At 41.6% G+C, this 20,135-nt stretch overlaps 1 protein-coding gene across 4 annotated transcripts in view; it reads left to right on the top strand.

The window, feature by feature from the left end:
* The first annotated feature begins 541 nt into the window (after positions 1-541).
* Positions 542-20,135, top strand: part of sash1a (SAM and SH3 domain containing 1a) — a 166,944-nt gene continuing 147,350 nt past the window's right edge. The window contains exon 1 of one of the 4 annotated variants that reach the window (XM_085247950.1): positions 542-2,034. In XM_085247950.1, the coding sequence (XP_085104076.1) occupies positions 1,534-2,034 (501 nt within the window). In that variant the 5' untranslated portion in view covers positions 542-1,533. The remainder of the gene's footprint in view (positions 2,035-20,135) is intronic. The other 3 variants (XM_085247954.1, XM_085247951.1, XM_085247952.1) reach the window with 3 other exon arrangements.

Genomic DNA, 20,135 nt, shown 5'->3' with positions numbered 1-20,135 from the left:
TGCTTTTCTCACTCCTCCCTGACTCGTGTACTTGTTCTCTCGCACTGCCATATGTCATAATAGGCTGAGGCAAATCACTTCCAGCTTAGAGCAGATATAGTGATTGTATCAAAATGACCCCTAACAAGCTGTCAGCTCACATTTCATAAAGCATGCATCAGCACTGGGCAGCCTGGCATCCGTTTGGACAGTCCAGACAGGTCCTACTCAAGCCGTGTTATTTCTCTTAGTTGTCTGCCTCTCCGTGTTTCCCTGACAGTTTGACTTGTTGTCTCATACTAAATGATCGAGTGGTTTAGCAGTTTGATAGGGACTCAAGTGCAGTGTTGGACAGTCAGGAGATGTCTGCTCATTTCATCATGGACAAACAAGCCTCTCCCTCTCTCTTTATTTCTCTCTTTTCTGGTTATTAAGTCGGATCCTGCTGCTGAAATCTTCAGTTCCATAGTTACCACGTAGAGGGAGCCCGTGCGTGTTGAGAAACCAAAGCGTGGAAATGCTGAATGAGTGAGAGTGTGTGTATGAGAGAGAGAGGGAGAGAGAGAGGTGGACGAAATCAAATCGTAGGGGAGTAATAATGTCAAACAAACCAGCAGCAAGATAATCCATTCGGACTGTGCGCCAGGTTTAACAGACTCTCTTTTCGTTTTGGAGCAACTTCGGACAACTCGATGGGAACCTGATGACCCGCTGACTGCTCGGAGCTGCGCGACAAGTTGCTGTTGGGGGGGTTTAAAAAGAAGGCTCACTATTTTTAAATGGGTACAGAGAAATTTCGGGGGGCGTGGACGTGAGAGGAGCAGAAGCAGCAGCAGAGCAGCATGTTGGCTCTTGGCTCCAGTTCCAGTGTGGTGATGTGCCGCCTGGAAGAAGAAGAAGTGGTCTGCGCGTAGACGGAGCGGTTGGACGCGGAGCCCTGTGATTGTCAGGCGTCGGCTGCGGACTTTCTGTCATTTTGAAGATCTTTTGGTATTATTTGGATTTCGCTTGCTGCCGTTTTGGCGACAGAAAAGGACTTAAGGGGAAGGAGCAAGAGCTGTTAAAGGCTGCCCCGCGTAAGGAATGAAATCTGGCCACGCTACTGCTTCAATGACAGTTTCTTTTTTAAATATATTTGTTTAATGGAAACGTAATTATTGGTTAAGTGGCTGCACATAGTAAGTCACCGTGGGCTGGTAAAATCGATGATCAAGTAACGTGGCTTGAAAGCTGCCCTCAAGTAATCCCCAAGGGTTCTTCATTTGTAGTCTAAATACTGACAGGTGTTTGTCATTCAGACCGTGTCAGAAAAAGTGTTTTATTCAGTCGTTTTTTTCAGGATTTCATCCACATCAGACTTGGTTATGGTAACCAGACCTTTGGAATGGCTCGTGCACAATTATTTTGATCCAGTTATTTGCGCCTCTCACGCTCAAAGGAAACACGCGTTATATTTGACCACCTTACAATGCGTTTGAAACGCGGAATGGGAAAGCAACGATCACTTTAGCGTCTTCTTGCTCTTGAGTTGTAGCCGATTTGGCAACAGGCAAAATGACAAGCAACGGACCTGTCATCGTCTACGAGTGGCTGAAGACCCTCCAGCTTTCCCAGTATGTCGAGTCCTTTGTGGATAATGGATATGACGACCTCGAGGTTTGCAAACAAATAGGAGACCCCGACCTGGATGCCATCGGCGTCTATATCCCTCATCACAGGCAGAGGATTCACGATGCTGTGCGGAGGCTGAAGGAGGAAGCCAAAGAGACAGCCAGTGGACTGTATTTCACCCTTGAACCCATGCCACCCGCGGCCGAAATTTATAGCGGGCACCTGGTGGAGTGCGAGTCTAAACTGCGGGGATCCAAGTCTTGGACCGAGCCCATCAGTGACCGGGTTGGGCGAAACGGCGGGTACATTGGGGCGCAGAGGAACCTGACCCTGGGCAACAGGAGGGAGCTGATGATTTACCCCAAGCTCAAGCTGAAGATCATGATCAGGGATAAACTCATCAGAGATGGCATCAACCTCGCCAAGCCGCCCTACTCTAATAAGGTAAGAGGAACCCCGGTGAACTCTGTGACCTCATCAAATCAATTAATGAAAGCACAAGATATACAGGCAATTATGCAAACACATACTTTAAATTAACCCACTTAACAAGCAATTTAGTATGATGACCACTAAAATGTAAGCTTTTCCGTTTTTGCGCCTAAATAAGTCTTATTGAATTTTGCTTCACTGCCATTATCAGGTGAAAAATTACAGCAGATTTAAGAAACTGTTCACAACAAGAGTCAAAGAAATCAGCCAAAGCCGAAAGAGTAAAGCTTTTTAAACTAAACATGGAATAAATCCTTTCCGAAAGGGTTGTTTTGTAGTGTGCCTGAGATGCTTGTGGCAAGGAAGGTCTGTCACATGTTCACATAATCTATCATTCGGTTGAAAGATTGCCCTCTGTCAGCTAAAAGGTGTTTCTCATATTTCAGTGACGTGTTCAACGTCATCTAAAGAGCTGAGTCACAGGCAAATGTCAGTGTGATGCCTAAACATTTTCAGGACCATTGCACTTTGCAGAAGTGTGAGTACTTGCTGTCATTGTGAATGATGGGAGTGAAGTTGCTGCGGATCGATAAGAAGAGAGTAGAGCCTGAGGAGCTTTCACCCTGTCTGCGATTCCTTGTGGGGAGGAATTTACACCCTGATTATTAATCCACTCTGACCTCACCTGTCCCCCGACTTGCTTCGACATTCAGTGTGGGTGGATCAGCCAGACCCATGGGGCTCAGGCCTAGCTCTTTGCCTTGATGAATTGGCAGCGGGCTGTCGATTGCAGGTGCAGTAAATGAAGAGAGCCCAGCTGGGTAGGCTATTGCTGTCCGGTGAGGAGCCAGACTGAGAGGGCCTCTTGTTTTCACAGCACTGATAGTGACCTTTCTTCAGAAGTGTTTGAATCATATGCCTTACCAGCTGAGAGGCCTCCGCTGAATTACTGCTGTTTTCATAGAGCAGGGCTTTTTGAGAGGAGCCACTGAAAAGGAGCAGGTCATGTGATCTGTATTCTTTTTCTGTCTAAGGCTCTGAACAGCTAAGAACTGACCTGACACTGCACGGGCATCTTTAGAGGTCTGTTCCGTCGTAACATCAGGCTTGTTAACTTGTCAGCAGAACAGGCAAATCAGATGCTCGCTGCTGAACTATTACAACTGAATTATTTATCTTTGTGGTCGCCAGGGACTTCCACACTTGATTTAGCCACTTTTGAGCCTGTTGATTAAGTATTTTGAGATGTTGAGTGAGCCTGAAGAATTAAGGCAGAAACAAGTGCAATGAGTTTGCTCTGAAAATGTGTGGATTTGTAGTAAGTCTTCATGCTTCTAAGGGCCTCTGTATTTCTAAAAATCCTGGTCATGGCTTGCAAATTTATTTGAGGGTGTGTTCCCAATAACGTTTTTTATTATCTAGTTCCAGTCAGACTGAAAATAATCCTGAAGCTACAGAGTTGTGAAAATGTTGATGACTATTTCTGGCTTAACACATGCGTCTACCGTTTATTTTGTAGGATCTAAACTTTGGTATCATGCTCGGTATTCAGTATTTGCTCGCTCCCAAATTGGCTTTTTGAAATTGACAACAGTTTTGTATTTTGCATGCTTTGTAAGCTCATTTTGTCCGTTTAACCATTTTGGCTAACTGCGAATCCCACAGAGATTTGGGATTTGTGAGGGATTAACTGTCAGACTCGGCCTGAAACAAAGTGTCGATTCCAGAGGGTTAAACTATCTTTCCATTTGAAGGCTGTATTTATTTAGAGCCGGAGCTCTGGCATTGAAGCTTTTGAGGGGAATGGGCAGGTCAAGGTCTTTCTGCTTCCCTCACTCTTTCTGTGTGTGCGCGTGTCTATGTGCATATGTGTAGCCCTGCAGTTTCGAGTTGGCTCCAGCACAGTTCTTTTTTTCTTTTTTTTTTTCCTCCTCCACATTAGGAGTGAGAGGAGTGTGGGACATGGAGCTGTGACCAGCTGATAGAGTTTGACTGACTGAGCTGTGATTGGTCTGTAGATATCTCTCCTCGCCCTGCCCTTGAGATGAGATGTCATCCCCAGTGGAGACTGAGACCAGCGATACAGACATAGGGCAATTACAGGACACACAATGTCAATCTCAAGGGATGGTCATTGTGTAGCATAACCAAGATCTCCATCCACATTTAAACCGTCCTCGGATTTTCATGAACCATGGCCCGTGGGTACTTTGCAAGCAAAACCACAGGCGATATAGGCACCGAGATTCATAAATCCTCTCTAGTGTGTGCTGAATGTTTTCGTGGGAGACAACCCATTATCAAACAATTCACTGTAAGGGCTCTGCTGGGTGTAATAAATACCCGTGATCCTTATCAAGGCCGCGGAGACCTCTTGTCTGAGAGAGAGAATATTATTTCTTATGATGTAAACAAACACTTGTGCCGTCGGTTGCACATTTCTCGATTTCTCATCGGGGAACAAAGCAAGCGGCGAAGATGCTGCCGCCAGTTTTCTGGTTGTTGAATGCACAGCAGTTATGGAGTTAATGTTCATTGTTTTGGTTGAAAGATTGTGAGACGTTGATGGAATAATACAGATTATCATTTCTGATGATCTGACTTGTACGTGTTTAATTGCTGCTTTGTTTTGCTTCCAGTAAGGGGCGCAGCACATGTGGACAGGATACAGGCAGCTGACATGCTTACATCCATACAGCTGTAATACCAAAACGGGGGGAGGTGTGTGTGTGTGTGTGGGGGGGTGCATTGATGTACAACTACAGTATTTGAGGACATTTGAAGATTTTGTTTACCTGTTCTTTTTCCTTTTTGCACAAGAAAAATAATTGCAGTAAGCAAATACAGTATTTACCTAAATTTCCCCCATTGTGTCCAGTTGCTCTATTTTCTAATCCAGTTCTTTTAACATAATTTCTTAAATTTCTCAACCATACTGGATATTTCGTGTTGAAGCGTATGGCGCCTTTTCAGCAAGAAAATTTTTCAATATTGATGTACCGGCCGCTCGGTGCCAAGTTATGAAGATGTGTTCTCATGCTGATCTCATCCAGAGGCTGCTGCTTTCAGCATCAGCAGACATAGTCAGTCATAATAGCGCCTCTTTGTTAGCGCTGTGTGTCAGGAGGAAGCAGAAGCTAAACACTGGGAGATTCTCCATTGTTTGTATGGAAGCTGATGGAGCCACATGTCCTTTCACTACTGGTCTGTTTTGCATTCCCAATTTCCGTCCATTGAAACAAACTGCGGAGGCAAGTGTCCAGCATTGTGCTGATGGGTGGATGATTTTAAAAAATACAAAAAAAACCTTGGTATCATTCAGAGAAAGATAGTTGTAAATAGATGGGCACATTGTTTTTGAATTCTGGTGAAGGCTTGGTGGGCGTTTTTTGGTCAGGAACGGGCTGTCAAGTTGTGGGGGAAAGTTAGCTCTGTCTGACCCCACAGAACAGCTGATCACATGTAGCGGGTGCCACAAGTGACAGGCCTGCAGCCTAACTGGCCTTATCAAATCAAATCAAATCACTTTTTATTGTCACATCACATGCGAGTGAAATTCTTGTGTGCGAGCCCCACAAGCAACAGAGATGTGCAAACACAACAACACAAACGAGCAAAATACAAGAATGGCCAACCTGAAACTAATAAATATATGTACAATATATAATAGTGTATGCATTTCTGGATGTGTATACTAAATATTTTCCTGTGTGTGTGTGTGTGTGTGTGTCTGTGTGTGTGTGTGTGTATGTATACACATTTTTACAAATTAAATAGTAAAAAAATAAAATAAAATAATAATAATAATAATAAAATATATAAAATATACAGAGTTGAATATGTGCAAAACAAGTGGCATTTATATACAGTACTGCCTCTCTTAAGAATGTAAGAGAGGCAGCAGGCCATTAGAGGTGTGGGGTGGTGCTAAAGAAAAAAGAGAGATGGCCTTTAAGAGGAAGTTCATCTTACATGACAAACACTCACCTCACTTCCTGTTTCTGTACTCTTATCTCTGTTATTATCCCAACACTCTCACACAGCAGGAAATTTGAGTTCTGTTTAAGGTGACTGCCTGTTGGCCCGCTGTGGCCGTTGATGGCCCTCGGGCTTCACTGGAAAGCTGCCAAGATCTGGTGGGAAAAAAAAACTAAAACAATTTTAATGAATCATCAGCGCTGTCAGATCATATACATTTACCGGCCAACTGCCAAATGCGGTTAAGACACAGAATTTGGCTTGCATAAAGAAAAGAAAAAAAAAAAACTGGCACAGATTTCCAGTTAAGCTCCCATGCTATGTAGCTGCTACTCTATCCCATAATGAAAAATATGTGCAAGGAAAACTATTAATTTGACATTTTTCCCAAATGAGGACCCTTTTCATCACACAAGTGAATGCTTTTGTAGTTTTTGTTTTTTTTCCCTGCGGAATACTTTCAATCTTTGTTCATCAGGCTAAGACAGGCTTTTTCCCGCAATGAAGGCGAAAGCCTCGGGTTTGTCTGTGTTCTGCTGAAAGCACTGTTTGCTCAGTTCTTATTAAAAGCTCCTTAAAGGCATAATCAACCAAGGACTCATAAAGGGGAAGTCATAAAGAAGTCAAGGACCCACTCTATTGTCCTGAGAGGACAGAGAAAGTTAATTAGCAGAGTGAGTTCCTCTTAACATTATATAGCGTGTCAGGGTTATATGATTGCTCACATTCCCAGCAGAGTGAAAAGGACTTATATGCACTCCTATAGTTGCTCCTTTTGTAAACAACTCATGTTTGGAGACCTCTATAAGAGTCTATGTAAAGCTTAAACTGAACGCATCACTTTCAGTTCCTCTTCAAATCAGTTTGATAAGCAGATTGATGGCGATCACACAGACCTTTTCACCTCACAGTGTGTGCCCTGCTGGATCAAAACACAAAGCTGTCATGTTGATCTCGTCTAGACGATAAAACAGGCTGCACACCTTGAGTCTTCTTCTGGATCTTGCAGTCGAGTAGTCTTCTTTTTTCCTCATCTTGTATTTTAGACGGCCTATTGATTCAAGCTCATGTGATCATCTTCCCATTTGTAAAAACTGCTGTGTGCAATAACTCATGAGAAATTTAGCACATCGTACGGTCTTGCTCTGCCATTCAGCCAAAAGCAATACCTGCAAAAGCAGTTCAGTCCAGTATTTTGAGAAACGTTATCACTGCAAAGAGATATCCGTTCGCTGGATGGGTTTCAACTTTTTGTACTGTGAGTCAGAGAGCTTCTGTCTGTCCCTCTGTCAGAAATGCTGAACCACCCATCTCCTGGGAGCATGAGCAAATGTGGGAAAGCAGAATTTACACTATATATGCAGCTGGCAGTCTCATTTTAGCAGGAAGGAGCGAGAAGAGCTTGTTCCTACTGTGCCGTTTCTCACATGATCAGCTAAATTTTAAGCCACTTTTTTCCCTCTCTCTCCAGCTACATGAACTTGATGTAAGCTTGAGACTTACAATTCAACAGAAACACACTGAACATTCTCCAATTAACAGGAGTCGTCATCAATGATAATCTCAACATTTAGACCTTCAGTTGGTGTTGAAGGATTGGATTTCTGTCCTCTGCTTTAAGGCCCTCCTCTTCAGTCTTCTGAGATGTGTTGTATTTAAGTAACATGTGGAGATGTGCAGTATATATGTATCACTTAAAGTTATGCGGTCATGGTAACAGCTTTAAATAAAGCAGGCCTCGCTGCCATCAGGGCCATTTCATTTTCCACAGTGTGCTGGGGAATGGGTCCTGATGACACACATTCATGACAGATGCATTATCGGAGCTATTCTGGTCCAAGGTTCAGCTTCCCAACAGCATGTCCAGATGACATGCATACTATGTTACCTGCATCGGGAAAAGATTGCCAGCTGCATTATAAATACTAAAGTATGTTTGGCTTCTTTTTAGACTCCACTTTCTACCTTTTAGTTTGCACGTTTGCAAACTTACTGATTTCGTATACTTAATTTTTGCTTTTAGCGTCAATAAAAGTCTTACTGCTTGAGTCTAATGGGAGTGTTAAAACTGCATTTTTAGCTGTACTGCAGAAACCTCATTAATAGTGACTGTTTAAGCCAGGTGGGAGAAAGAGACTTTATTTACATGCAAAGTTTGACTTGGGGATTAAAAGAAAATGTCTTAGCACTTTTGGATCCAAGCCTTTAAAGCTTCCATATAATTTATGGTTTTGTGCACATAAGGCAGATTCATTGTCAGCCACAGCAAACAGAAACTACATGCTCGGTTACTACTGTAACACATTTCTTCTCCACGTCTTTCTCGGTGCTGTGCAAATGCAAAATGCACTAACAGCTTCTTGCTTGCATCCAAAACGTGTGCAGAAGCATAAAGGAAATCCTAACGTAAGAGCACCCTGTTGTGTTTGCAGTATATGTGCACAATAAATGACCCCGTAGTCCTGACAATGAAGATATCAAGCCCCCCCCATCTCCCCAACAGGATGGCATGACAAGAGAGCAGGCCGGAGCATCTGTCTGTGTCAGGATCCAGATTGCACTCGCTTGCAAATCAACATGAGCGCACATGTTTTCTATCCCTCTACATCTCTATTTTCCACACACTCATTACTACAATCAAAGTGGTTGCCTCACAAGGGGTGAATTTTCTTATAAAAAGTGACAAATGTTACTAGAAATGCACAACCACACTGTTGGATATTAAGTGCAATCTAGGGCTGTCACTCATCTCAAGTACTGATTTTTACTGTAATGTCCTAGGTGGTCGTGTGTGACCTATAGTCCTTGGAAAAAGAGCTAATTATCCAGGACTCCCACACAACTACGAACCAGAAGATCACACACTAAAAGAGCTGTGTTAAAAAGTTACTATGGAGACTAACAGAATGATATTTAAACATTAAACCAGATGTTTCATCCTGTAATCTCTGTAATACATTGCCAGGAATGGCAGGTTTAAATGGCAAACACAGAGGTTGGGATTATCACAGTAATGCAATAATTCTATCTGCAAAACGAGCGCTCCATATATTTAAATGTTGCTCAAGCTTTTGGTTAAGCTGCTTTCTCGTAACACTGGTGTTTCTGAAAGTTAAAATTCATAAAGCTGAAGGGGGGCAGTTCAGCAATGAATAAGCTACAGTTTGGTAAATCTGTATTTTATCAACTGGTTCCTAGAAGTTAAATCTAATGGAGAATTATGATAGGAGTCCCAGTAATGACTATTTTTAAAGTTTGCCACTGCAGTAGCTTGCTTTGCCCAATCAGCAGTCCGTAATCCAAACATCACATTTAAAATTCCAAAAAGCTGCAAATCCTTTCTTTAGAGAAACTGAACATAGAAAAATGGATTTTAGATAAATGGATAACTGCCAGCTAATGATTCATATCACATGTGCTTATTATTTTCAGTTCATGGCTTAGTCATTTTCATCAAATAGTGAATCCCGACCTCTTTCAGCAGTGATTTCAGATGTTGACTGTTTCAGTTTTAGAAAGGAGTTAAATCAATCTGTTGATAAAACTGTCAGTTTTTAATCAATTTATTTGCAGTTTTTTTTTTTTTTTTTTTAAATTGGCTCATCAAATTCAAATAGCAGTTTTCAACTAACCTTTATCAGTGCTGATAATCTGGATGGGTGTGCATATGAGCTGCAACAGTGGGGGGGGAAGAGACTTGGACATGAAATTTCTTTTCATGAGCCCTGCTCTGCTCCTTTAGAACATGTGACATAGGGCAACACGACTACAATGTTCTAACTGGATAAAATAATCCTCTTTCCTATGAAGAAGAAGCTGTTAAGGATGAACAATGACTGTATTCCTTGCTAAGCACGTGGCTCAGACGTGCATCATAAATCAGAATGATGAAGGTTGAGAAATGTGGTATCTTACTAATGTTAACTGCATCTTAGTGGGTGGATTTCCTTAAGCAGGGTGCAGTTTTGGGTGGGTTAAAGCCCTACTACCTGCAACAGAGCTTAATTGTTTCACATGTAACTACAGCTTGGCTCATGTCAGCCCATATTATCTTGGACTGTGTTTAAAGGATGTAATGCAGGGGTGTAGAGAGACAAGTAAGGCATGATAGCAGTGACTGTGAGTGTTAGAGAGACAGACAGGAGTGTGTATAATTACCTTGTCTGAAGCTGCTGCCAGCTAGGTGTATGGAACGCAGCGCAACCAACCCTCAGTCACCCTCCCCTCACCCCTCTACCTCTAATTGGTCCATTTCCAAGGCATGAGGGCAGGGCTGTGCTGAAAGCTTTGATCACGGAGACCACACCAGTGTAGATACGTCCCTACCTGAGTGCTTTTGTAGTGGCTGTGCCTGGCAGGGGATTAAGCCATTCTGAACCCACTGAGTGTCTGTCTGCCTGTCTTGCTCTGGCTTCCCTGCGGCTTTACATACCTGAATCTGAACTCTAATTACCTGGCATTTTACTACATTCCTCAAATACACCCACGCAAGGACACTCAAATGCGTACTGTGTATTGTAGCTCTTGTTTTAACACCCCCCAAAAAAAAAAAAAAAAATATTTCATAGGTACACTCTAGTCTTGTGTGCTTTGCTGCTTTTGATATTGAAAGCACTTGTGGCTTTTACAGCACATTCTGAAACGAATGAGTCTGGCTTTTGTGTAATTGTTCTTTTTCTTTGCCTATATAAACAGAGCTCAGTTTCCGAGAAATTGTCCTATGCATGTGTTGTTTCTTACAGGAGACTAAACAACAAAGCATTCTGATGTGTAGCAAACTAACATATACAATTAATATGCCATTAATTAGTGCATGAAGCAACATTTTCTTTGCTGTTTAATTAATTTTCATTGAGCGAAGGTTAAGCTGACTCTAGCAGTTCTGCCCAAATGGGATGCTGCCAACTAGTCAAACTCATTAGTGCGTCAATCCAGACATGCTCGGTAAGGAAGAGTTCATCACACTAATTGTTGGTTTTTGACCTCCGTGTGCGTTAGAGTTAATAGTTCTATTCATTAAGTGTCAATCACTTGCATGGAAAGAAGACATTCCACTGTAGCGTCTTACAGGCAGTTTACACTCACCATTGTTGTCCTTGTGCACGTTGCACATGCCAGAAGTTACGTCATCACTGTTGGCGCATGGTGCTGTTTCAGCTTGTTGCACACTTTTCAGCTTTTGTATTCTGCAGCAAGACTGGAGGCACGAGTCTGCCATTAGGTCAGTTTGTATAAGGAGTACAGGGGTTTTTGGATTGCAAAAAGAGACTGATAGAACAGTCGTGGTCAGACGTCATCCATTGGTTTCTGATGTTTCGTTCTGGAGCCTCAGCATTTTCACTGTCACCATCTTGGTTTAGAAAAATAAAACCAAAACTGTAACAAGGAGGGGCAGGTCTGACTGTAAAACTTGGTGGTTTCAGAAATGAGGATTGCTCATTGGCTAACAACTTCTGACTGGCAAGTCATTAGCCAATGAGCAAGGTTTACAAGCTATAATTCAATAGACTCAAAAATGAGTGCCTGAGTGCATCGCCAGAAAAGTGTTTAGAGGTCCAGTCAGAAAAGAAGTTTCTCAGACTTCAAAAGGATCTGAAGTTTTTTGGCACTTGGTGGCCTTCTGTCACAGGGCGAGAGGCGGGGTACGACCTGGACAGGTCGCCAGTCTATCGCAGGGCTAACACAGAGACAGACAATGATTCGCACTTTACATGCTTTGCAAGATGTTGCATTTTAAGTTTCTGCAAAGAGAAATGTGCAGATTCAATCCTGTCATTTTAATCTTGCACCAAAAGAGGGTTAACTCTACACGTAGGTATTTATTGTGCGTGAAAAGTATTTTTGTGAAATGGCTTAACATTCTGGTTTTTCCTTAACCTTATCAGAGTAAATCATGTTCCCAAGGAATATTTTTCTCTCATTTTGATGCTGCTGATGATGCCTTTTTGCCTGACGTGCACTCTAATGGGAGCTTCATGTGCTGTGGGTCAACAGCATAACCACAGTTTTCTTGTTAGCAGCTCTTTTAAAGAAGGCTTTGCCAAACCAACCACTGTTTACTTTAATAGCCCTTCAGAATTCTTTCCAAAAAAGAAACATGCCTCAGTGTTCACCGATCCTGCTGTATTTTAGGTGAGTTAATGGGGTTGACATTCAGAGGTTGGTCCCATCATCTGAAGAGCTAAGAACATTCTAACCTCAGCTTAACTCTGTAAAAGGTAAACGTGGTCTTAAGTCTTCTATGAACAAAGTTAGGAGAAAACTTGCCTTAACTTGATTTAGCTTCATTTTTAAATGCATCCATCTGAAACCATGTCTTTATTGCAGCTGACCTGATGTGGCTGCTACTGAAAGGCAAAAGCTTGTGTAACCAGTCAGCTTTCTGATAGTCAGCTTTGTTTTAAAGAGGATTAGACTCGTTTTTTTTCCCAACACGGAGGACTTTGAAGAAATATTACAACACAGAAGCTTGTGGAGAGCATTTGAATAATGGAGTTTTATAGCAAGAAAAGTACAGACTAATGAGAAGGAGAGCCAAAGACGGGATGGATATGAATATTTCCAGATTCCTCTCACGACACTGACCCCTGTGTGGTAACAGCAGACTGATAATGTGCCCCGAACGGGCAGCAATCACAGCGGCATGAGAAACGGTCATCAATCTGGTATCTTACCTCTTTGCTGTGAATCAGTGCTGATGTCATACACAAAAGCCAAACAATAAACAGGCCAACTGACAAGTCCTCATCCAAACCTAAGTGCTGGGGTCATGCATCGCACGTTTTCTCTGCTCCGCCAAACATCCTCACCCAGTTTCACTTCATTCTCACTTTCTTTCAGACAGTGCAGACAGGCTGAAATACAAATAGACAGACTGGCAGATCTGTCAAACCAAAAGAGAGGAAGAGATAAAGACAGACAGTTGGTCTGACAGGCGGACAAACCGGCACTTTTAGACCGACAGAAAAACTGGAATATACAGAGAGACAAGCTTGATTGACAGGGAGCTAAAATATGTGACGGGCATCTTGAGTCATTAAGAGTATTCTCTCATTTGAGACTTTTTAATGGAACCCCACTGCTCTCCTACCCATGCATATAACAAATTATATTTACAAGAAACTGTATTCATCAGCATTTGCAGCTTTGAGTATGAGGCAGTTACACTGATTTCATACAAGAATGAGTGCTGAAGTTAGAATTTATGGTGAATGAGGGAAGTGTTTATCTATCAGAGAACAAAGTTATTAGTGTGGAAACGGCATGTTTTACATAATTTTGTCACCTGATTAAAAAAAAAAAAAAACATTTTCAGATGGGGAAATGTAGCACCGTTAACCACCCCCCCACCCCCACCCCCTTTGGGACCATACACCTACTCTCCCTCAGATTTTCATATGGTAGTAATTGTGAGCCTGTAGGAAATGTATGCTTTGGATTACATCGCAGCATGGGAACATTTTGTTTTGATCGGTTCTCAGGCGAACGGTATTGTGATGTCAGTGTTATGGTCACTTAGCTTTGTCCGCGGCCTAGAGAAGAAACTGCCCCCCCCCCCACTTATGAGAACACACTGCCAGTTCAGAACAATGGACTTCAAGATTGGGGTTTATTCTCCCAGCAGCCTCTGCATCTCTAATCCCTGTCCACTCCATTTATGAGACTGCTAAATGCGAGTCCACCCACCTACCCCTCAAGTGCTCCTGACCCTCCCTCCCCTAAAACGAGCAATGCTACAACTTCACCTGGTTTTGGTAAAACTTAGGAACAAAACCTGCAGGAATTTTAAGTGTCAGCTACTTACTAGGAACTTCTGTCCTTCAGATCTTTATGTGAAACAGGTACATTATAAGATTAGATTACATTGCTAATACTTCCCAGAACATGACAAAAAGCCTTTACTGATTCCAGTGGCAGTCACTCTTTGGCTTGTTTGGAAGGAAGACTACAATGCTGCACTGGAAGTTTAGGGTAGGGATTATGTGTGGAGGCTGCCTTCATTGTCATGCAGGAATCCCACAGCCTAAGTTTATATCAATTGTTATGTAAAGCGGCCATTGAAATTGTATAATCTGCTTTCAATCGAGTTTCTGATTTGGACATTATGTTGAAATGATACAGAGAAAAGTTAAAGGAAGACATGTGAAAGTATGTTACCATTTTCCCCCATCCTTTGAGTACAATGCACTTGCACACAAACTACCCCTTCCTTTCTTTTCCATCATCAGATGTATACTTCTGTAGAAGAAGCCATTCTTGTCCCGCCCCCACAACAGATAAATGCAGGGCAGTCTTAAACATGTTTGTCTAGAAATCAAAGCCACTTTTCACTTCCATGATCATTACCCTGCAAAATCACAACAGAGTGCACAAAGATCAAGCATTCTTGTTGATTACGACGAGGCGTCTCCTGTAATTCTAATCAGGATATTGATGATGAGCCCTCTTCACTTAGGAGGCTTGAAGAGGGTTTTGTCTTGAAATGGCATTATGTCTTCAGAGGCTCAGACTCGGATGCATTCTGCACACTGCAGTCACGCTAGCAATGTTTTTATACCTCAAGGGAGAACATTTAAAAACTGTTCTGTACTGATTTTAGTAACTTTACTAGAAATTCTGATTGATTTTTGTTGTCTTTTTCTTGATTAAGTTCCGTAATGACTACTTCTGTAGACAGAATAATAGTAATTAATATTCAATTCAATTCCATTTTAGTTAAATAGCACCAATTCACACCAATTTCTCATCTCTAGGTGCTTTTATATTGTAAGGTAAAGATCTTACAACATCATAAAGAAACCTCAACACAATCCCCTCTGAACAAACCTCCTGCAAAACCAGGCACAGGGAGGGGCAGCCAGCAGAGAGAACTGGAGTTTAATAATTGGTAATGATTAAATACAGTACAAGTCTAAACAGAGTGAAAAGACACTGTATATTAAGAAAAGGAAATATAGTAATGTCATATATGAAATACTGATAATTTGTATAATTGCATTTCATGTTTTCCTAATGCAAAATTTTCTCATTAGGAAACAAACACTGCAGTTAGAAATTGGCACATAAGACTAATGGCTATTTCGATGCTCTGGCTTTTTATGACTGTCTCTGTTAGACATTTAAAACACTGCTGACCCAGTTTTAGTCTGAGAACTCCTGGTTTGTATTTCAGTCCGGATGGGCAAAAGCAGAGTCTTTGGAAACGGAGAAAAAGAGACACCTTATTTCAGACACAGACTCCCACATTCACCTCCTGACTGGGCCTCTTAGGTCACCGTGTGCTGTTGCCTTATTCATCATGCCCTTATCACATGGCCCTTTTTCGGGAATTAAACAAAGACATCAGTACCAGTGGTTAATTCAACATGGATAATGAATTTTCTGACCTTGCTGTCAATGCTGCACACTTTAATTTATGCATCTACTGTCTACACTGACAGGTTCTTATTACCAGTGATGTGACAATTCCCATATCAGGTGTACATACTGTATGCACTATATGGACAAAAGTACTGGGCCACCTACACGCTACACCTACAGGAGCTGCTCTACCATGGCGACACGTGCCATGAAGCTCCCAGCGCACAGTTTTCGTGCAGATGTTAATGCCAGTGGAGGTTTTTAACTGACTGTTGGTGACTTTTACGCACTCAGCAAGCCCATTCTGTAACTTTAAACCATCTACCATTTCATAGCAAGGTTGCTGTGGTTAAAGAGATTAATAATAACTAATGATTAAATGCACAGTTGTGTATGAACAAATAGTGAGTGAAAAAGGTGACTGAAGAAGAACACTAAGTGCATCGTGTTCCCACGATGCATCATTCCTGAGGTGGGAGTCGGGGCTGGATCAGGTGACCCTAACTATGATATCAAAAAGGAAACCTAATCTTAAAAGTAGAGGGGTGTTTTTCTCCCGAATCCAAACTGGAAGCTGGTTCTGCAGAATGGTGTATATGCATTTTTAGCCATGTTTGTAATATGGATGATTTCTAAAACGGTGCTAAAATACTCATCTCATCTTTCTCAAATGAAAACATGTTATTATGGACATAACCTCTTGAGAGTGAATCAGGATCCAAGACCAGTTGAGACCGGAAGATTATGGAGCCATCCACAAAGTCATAGACAATGAACAGCTCATTAATGGAATCGGAGGCTCCGCAAGACATTTTACATGAGCTATCTAGCCATCAAATGAGCCATCAGCCTCTACAATAAAAAGAACCACAAGCTTTCTTTTCAGGTTAACACAACACAACGTTAAAGAGGAAATGGCATCAGAGTACCACCAAAGTAGCTGCAATAGCGACTGCCTACTTTGGTTTATTATTACCACTCATTAAAAGATGGTAACTGGAAGCACTCGGTAGGCACAAAGCGCAAGCTATTAGACGAGACACAAAATAATCACTCAAGATAACCTCGCAGTATGTGTTAAATTTGGGTTGGTATGAGGGCTGGGCAATATGACCTCAGCATCACATTAACTGAACATTTTACATCAATTACGACTAATGAACGATTGTCATTATTATTTGGGTTCTTGCCTTCATAGTTCACTGACGAGGTCTGAAAGAGGTTTGTACTTTTAATATTCTGGCGTCATTCTAGGTAATGCGATTGTGCTCCAAGTGTTGAAACAGAATGGTTGGTTGTATTACCTTTGGTTGCTGAAACTGTTTTTCTTCAGTTTTTACATGTGACTTCCTTTTTAGTTAATGTCCTCTTTACAAAATGTGTGCAAATGATGGACATGGATGGGGCAGTCACGTTACAACTCAAGCAGTAGTACGTTTTTAAGGGGACAGTACATGAACACGTACTGGGAGAGAAGTATTACCAGAGTGAAAAACCACAAAAAAGTAACAACATGGTAAGACTCTGTGGACTTAAAGGTTCTGAATGTCAGTTTTGGAAATTGGCTTAGTTCTTGTTAATATGTACAATATAATCAGTTCATGTAGAGCTTTAGATTCAGATTACATAGTTTGTATAAAGGCTTTATGTCTTTGTATTTAAAAATAACTTAATAAAAGGTTCATTTTCTGCAGTTTACTCTCCTTTATTGCTGCAATTTTCCCTAAATCTTAAATTCATTACTTCCATTCAACCAAAAGATCATTCTAAATAACGAATTAGAAAACATTTTTGAAAAAAAAAAAGTATTTTTACTTATTAGTGTTCCCCTCAAATATTCAGCAGCCTTCTTTTTCCAGCTTCACAAATACACAAGGTCGCCCCGATTTTTGTCAGCCCCTCCAATCAGAGGAAGCAGCATTTTTCTTTCTTTCTTTCTTTTTTTTGATCTAGCTGTAATGGCTGTCTCATCCCTTCCGTGTCATGCCTGCTGTGAAACCGATCTTTGCCATAGATACACATCATTGTGAGTGCTGCATGAGAAACTAGACATGCATCTCAGCACGGGTTAGAATCTCCCTCGTCCGCAGGGGTCTCTGAAATCAACTACTCGATATCTACGAGGCTCTGGGGTTGTCAGATAGAGTCTGATGAGACTAATTTGGCTTGATGTTTATTTTCTCTCTGGGAGTTTGCCGGTGTGCTACAGACTGAATCGGGAGATGAATAGAAACATGTGAACTGATATCACTGCCTCTGCTAGCTGTGAGAGGGTAACACTTCACAATCTGTGGGGGGGGGCAACAAAATGCATATTTAGTTACATTTTTTAAAAATTGATCATTTTTCTAAATATGCAGTCTGCACAGATTCACTTTTTTGGGTCACCTTAATAGTAAAAATCGTGTTCTATATCTAGCATTTTTGTACCTATATAGTTCAGTGGCTGAGTAAAAACCATCTGAGCCAAGGACACTTCCAATGGAGTCAGCACTCTGAGTCTCCAGAGATGAGATGGAAAACTGCAGTGGATGTAAAACACAAGCAGAAGTGACAATGCTCTTTTTTTCGTGGAAGCCATGTGCTGAAGCTGTGTGTGTCTGTGCACACGCGTGCATATACAAGCGTGCATGTACAAGCACATACTCAAATGGCTCAGTTTGATTACTGCCAACCAGGATCCTTTTCCCTCGTGCACTTACACAGATGGCTGCACTGTGAACTACATTAACACTGCAATGCACCTGAACTCCACTATAGAGCATCAAAATATTGTATGCGTTTAAAGCCTCTTCATATTTGGCTGTCCCCTGTGACAACATCTCCTCTGGGTATCTCCTGTTTCTAAAAGTGAGCATGAAGCCTGGGTTATTTATGTTGACAGTCCCCACAGCCATGAGTGAAACCCCCCATTGAACCCCATTCACAGCCAGCTCATTTTGCGATGTCAAGTCTGCCATCTTTCCTCTTTTCCAAGTATTTTTTTCCAACTCTAATAGGTTACCAAGGCAACATTTAGGAACACCGCTGAGGGTTTTTGGTGCTATGTTCTCCTGTGATCGCGTGGACAATAAGCCCAGTGACAGGCGTCGCTGATATGCCTGCTACAGTAATCATAATGACTGAGATCAGGGCTTGCTACCCAGTTAGAGCTGTCAGGGTGTCATTTATTGACAGGAAGTAGGGGATTTAAGCCTGTGCTGTAATTCCCTCAACTGCTTCATTTGATTTTCATTTAGCATATCACTCCTCAGGGGTGCAAGCCAAAGCTAAAGAAGTAGGTCACTATGTGTTGAAAACTGAGTGACTGTGTGAGTATATGTGGAAGCACTGTGGCAAGCTCCTGCCCTTAAACCCCATTCTGCTAAATATCAACTCCTTGGAAGAATGCATTACTATAGATGAAGATCCTTGGCCATTCAATCCTAAAGCGTTGGACTGAGGCATGTCCTGTAGGAATAGCCTGAGTCAGCCAATCGTGGCATGCCTGCGGGCTCTCAGCTGCTAATGCGCTCCTAACTGCATGTCACGTATCCCCCTACTGAAGGTCAGAGGTTTAGTGGAATCATTCATCTGGTCTTCACAAAGGCGGAAAAGGCACTGGCAAAGAGGGAAATGTGGCTTGTGCAGGGTGACAAGTGCCGCTCAGGGGCCTGGAACATGCCAACCCCCTATTTTCCACACAAGCAGGAGGTTATTATTAATATTCCGCTTATCTAGAAAGAGGAAAAGGGTGGGTGGAAAGAAGGGCTTTTTCTTTTTCTTTTTCTTTTTTTCCCACATTTCAGATCATACTTTGATTTTTTTTTTTTACTTATTTATTTATTCGTATGTATATTTTTGGGATGGGGGCAAAATTTTTTGGTCTGATCCCTTGATCAGGATTGAGTCACAAATGCTAAATGAATTCCATATTGTGGTGGTATTCCAGCTTTTACCAGAGTGGCTTGTTTGAGCAGTATTGGAATACTGAAATTCTCCAATAAGATTCGATGGGAATTTGCATGTGCAAATTTAAAAAAAAAAAAAAAAAAGATCCAAAATGTATTGCATTTATTCCCATATGGCATGTTTTAATGCTATGAAATACTTCTGATTAGCATAAAAAGTTACACCACGACTCATTAGTCAAGAAACAGAAACTGCATTAAAAATTTTGACATATTTTTATGTCCTTGAAGAAGGATGTGCTATCTAAGTGACCGTTCAGTTTTTGCTTTCCTTTTTTCTTTTGGGTGCAAAATATGATTGAAACATATTCTCACATAGCTCGAGTAGTCTCTTTTTAATATTTTCATGTGCCTGCATGATCAGTGCTCCCATTCTGGCTTGAGTTAAGGCATAAGACTCCACTACCTCCTTTTAGCTCCACTCTGTAAATAAGAAAAACACCCATAGGCACATCATGACTTTGGTTTGAGCTGCCAAAAGCATTGTGGGTCAAGCACAAAGAAACCATGTACAACATTTAAAAAGTCAACTAGCACCGCGAATATGACCAGCTAAGTTACAAAACACAGTGCTCGATTCATTTGTAAATGTACGGATGTAGATTCATCTCAAGAGATGTTGGTTTGCAGCCGGAACATTAGTTATGCAAGTCTTTGCTTTTTGTGTTTGTGCTTTGTTTATTTCTTACACTTTTACCACGAGTTGCTTCCTCATTCTAAGTTCAGAAAGGTTACATAGGAACAGAGCGGCTTCATCTATTGTGTGTATGTCTTCTCCATGTCTGTCGTGTCTGCCTGTCTCCCCTTTTTGTCTCAGAGGAAAAC

The sequence above is a fragment of the Mchenga conophoros genome, linkage group LG15, assembly GCF_057382185.1.
Source record: "Mchenga conophoros isolate Kocher_MC1m ecotype Shallow Benthic linkage group LG15, M_conophoros_male_GT1.1, whole genome shotgun sequence".
Taxonomy (NCBI): Eukaryota; Metazoa; Chordata; class Actinopteri; order Cichliformes; family Cichlidae; genus Mchenga; species Mchenga conophoros.
This window is presented reverse-complemented; position numbering and strand designations above follow the sequence as displayed.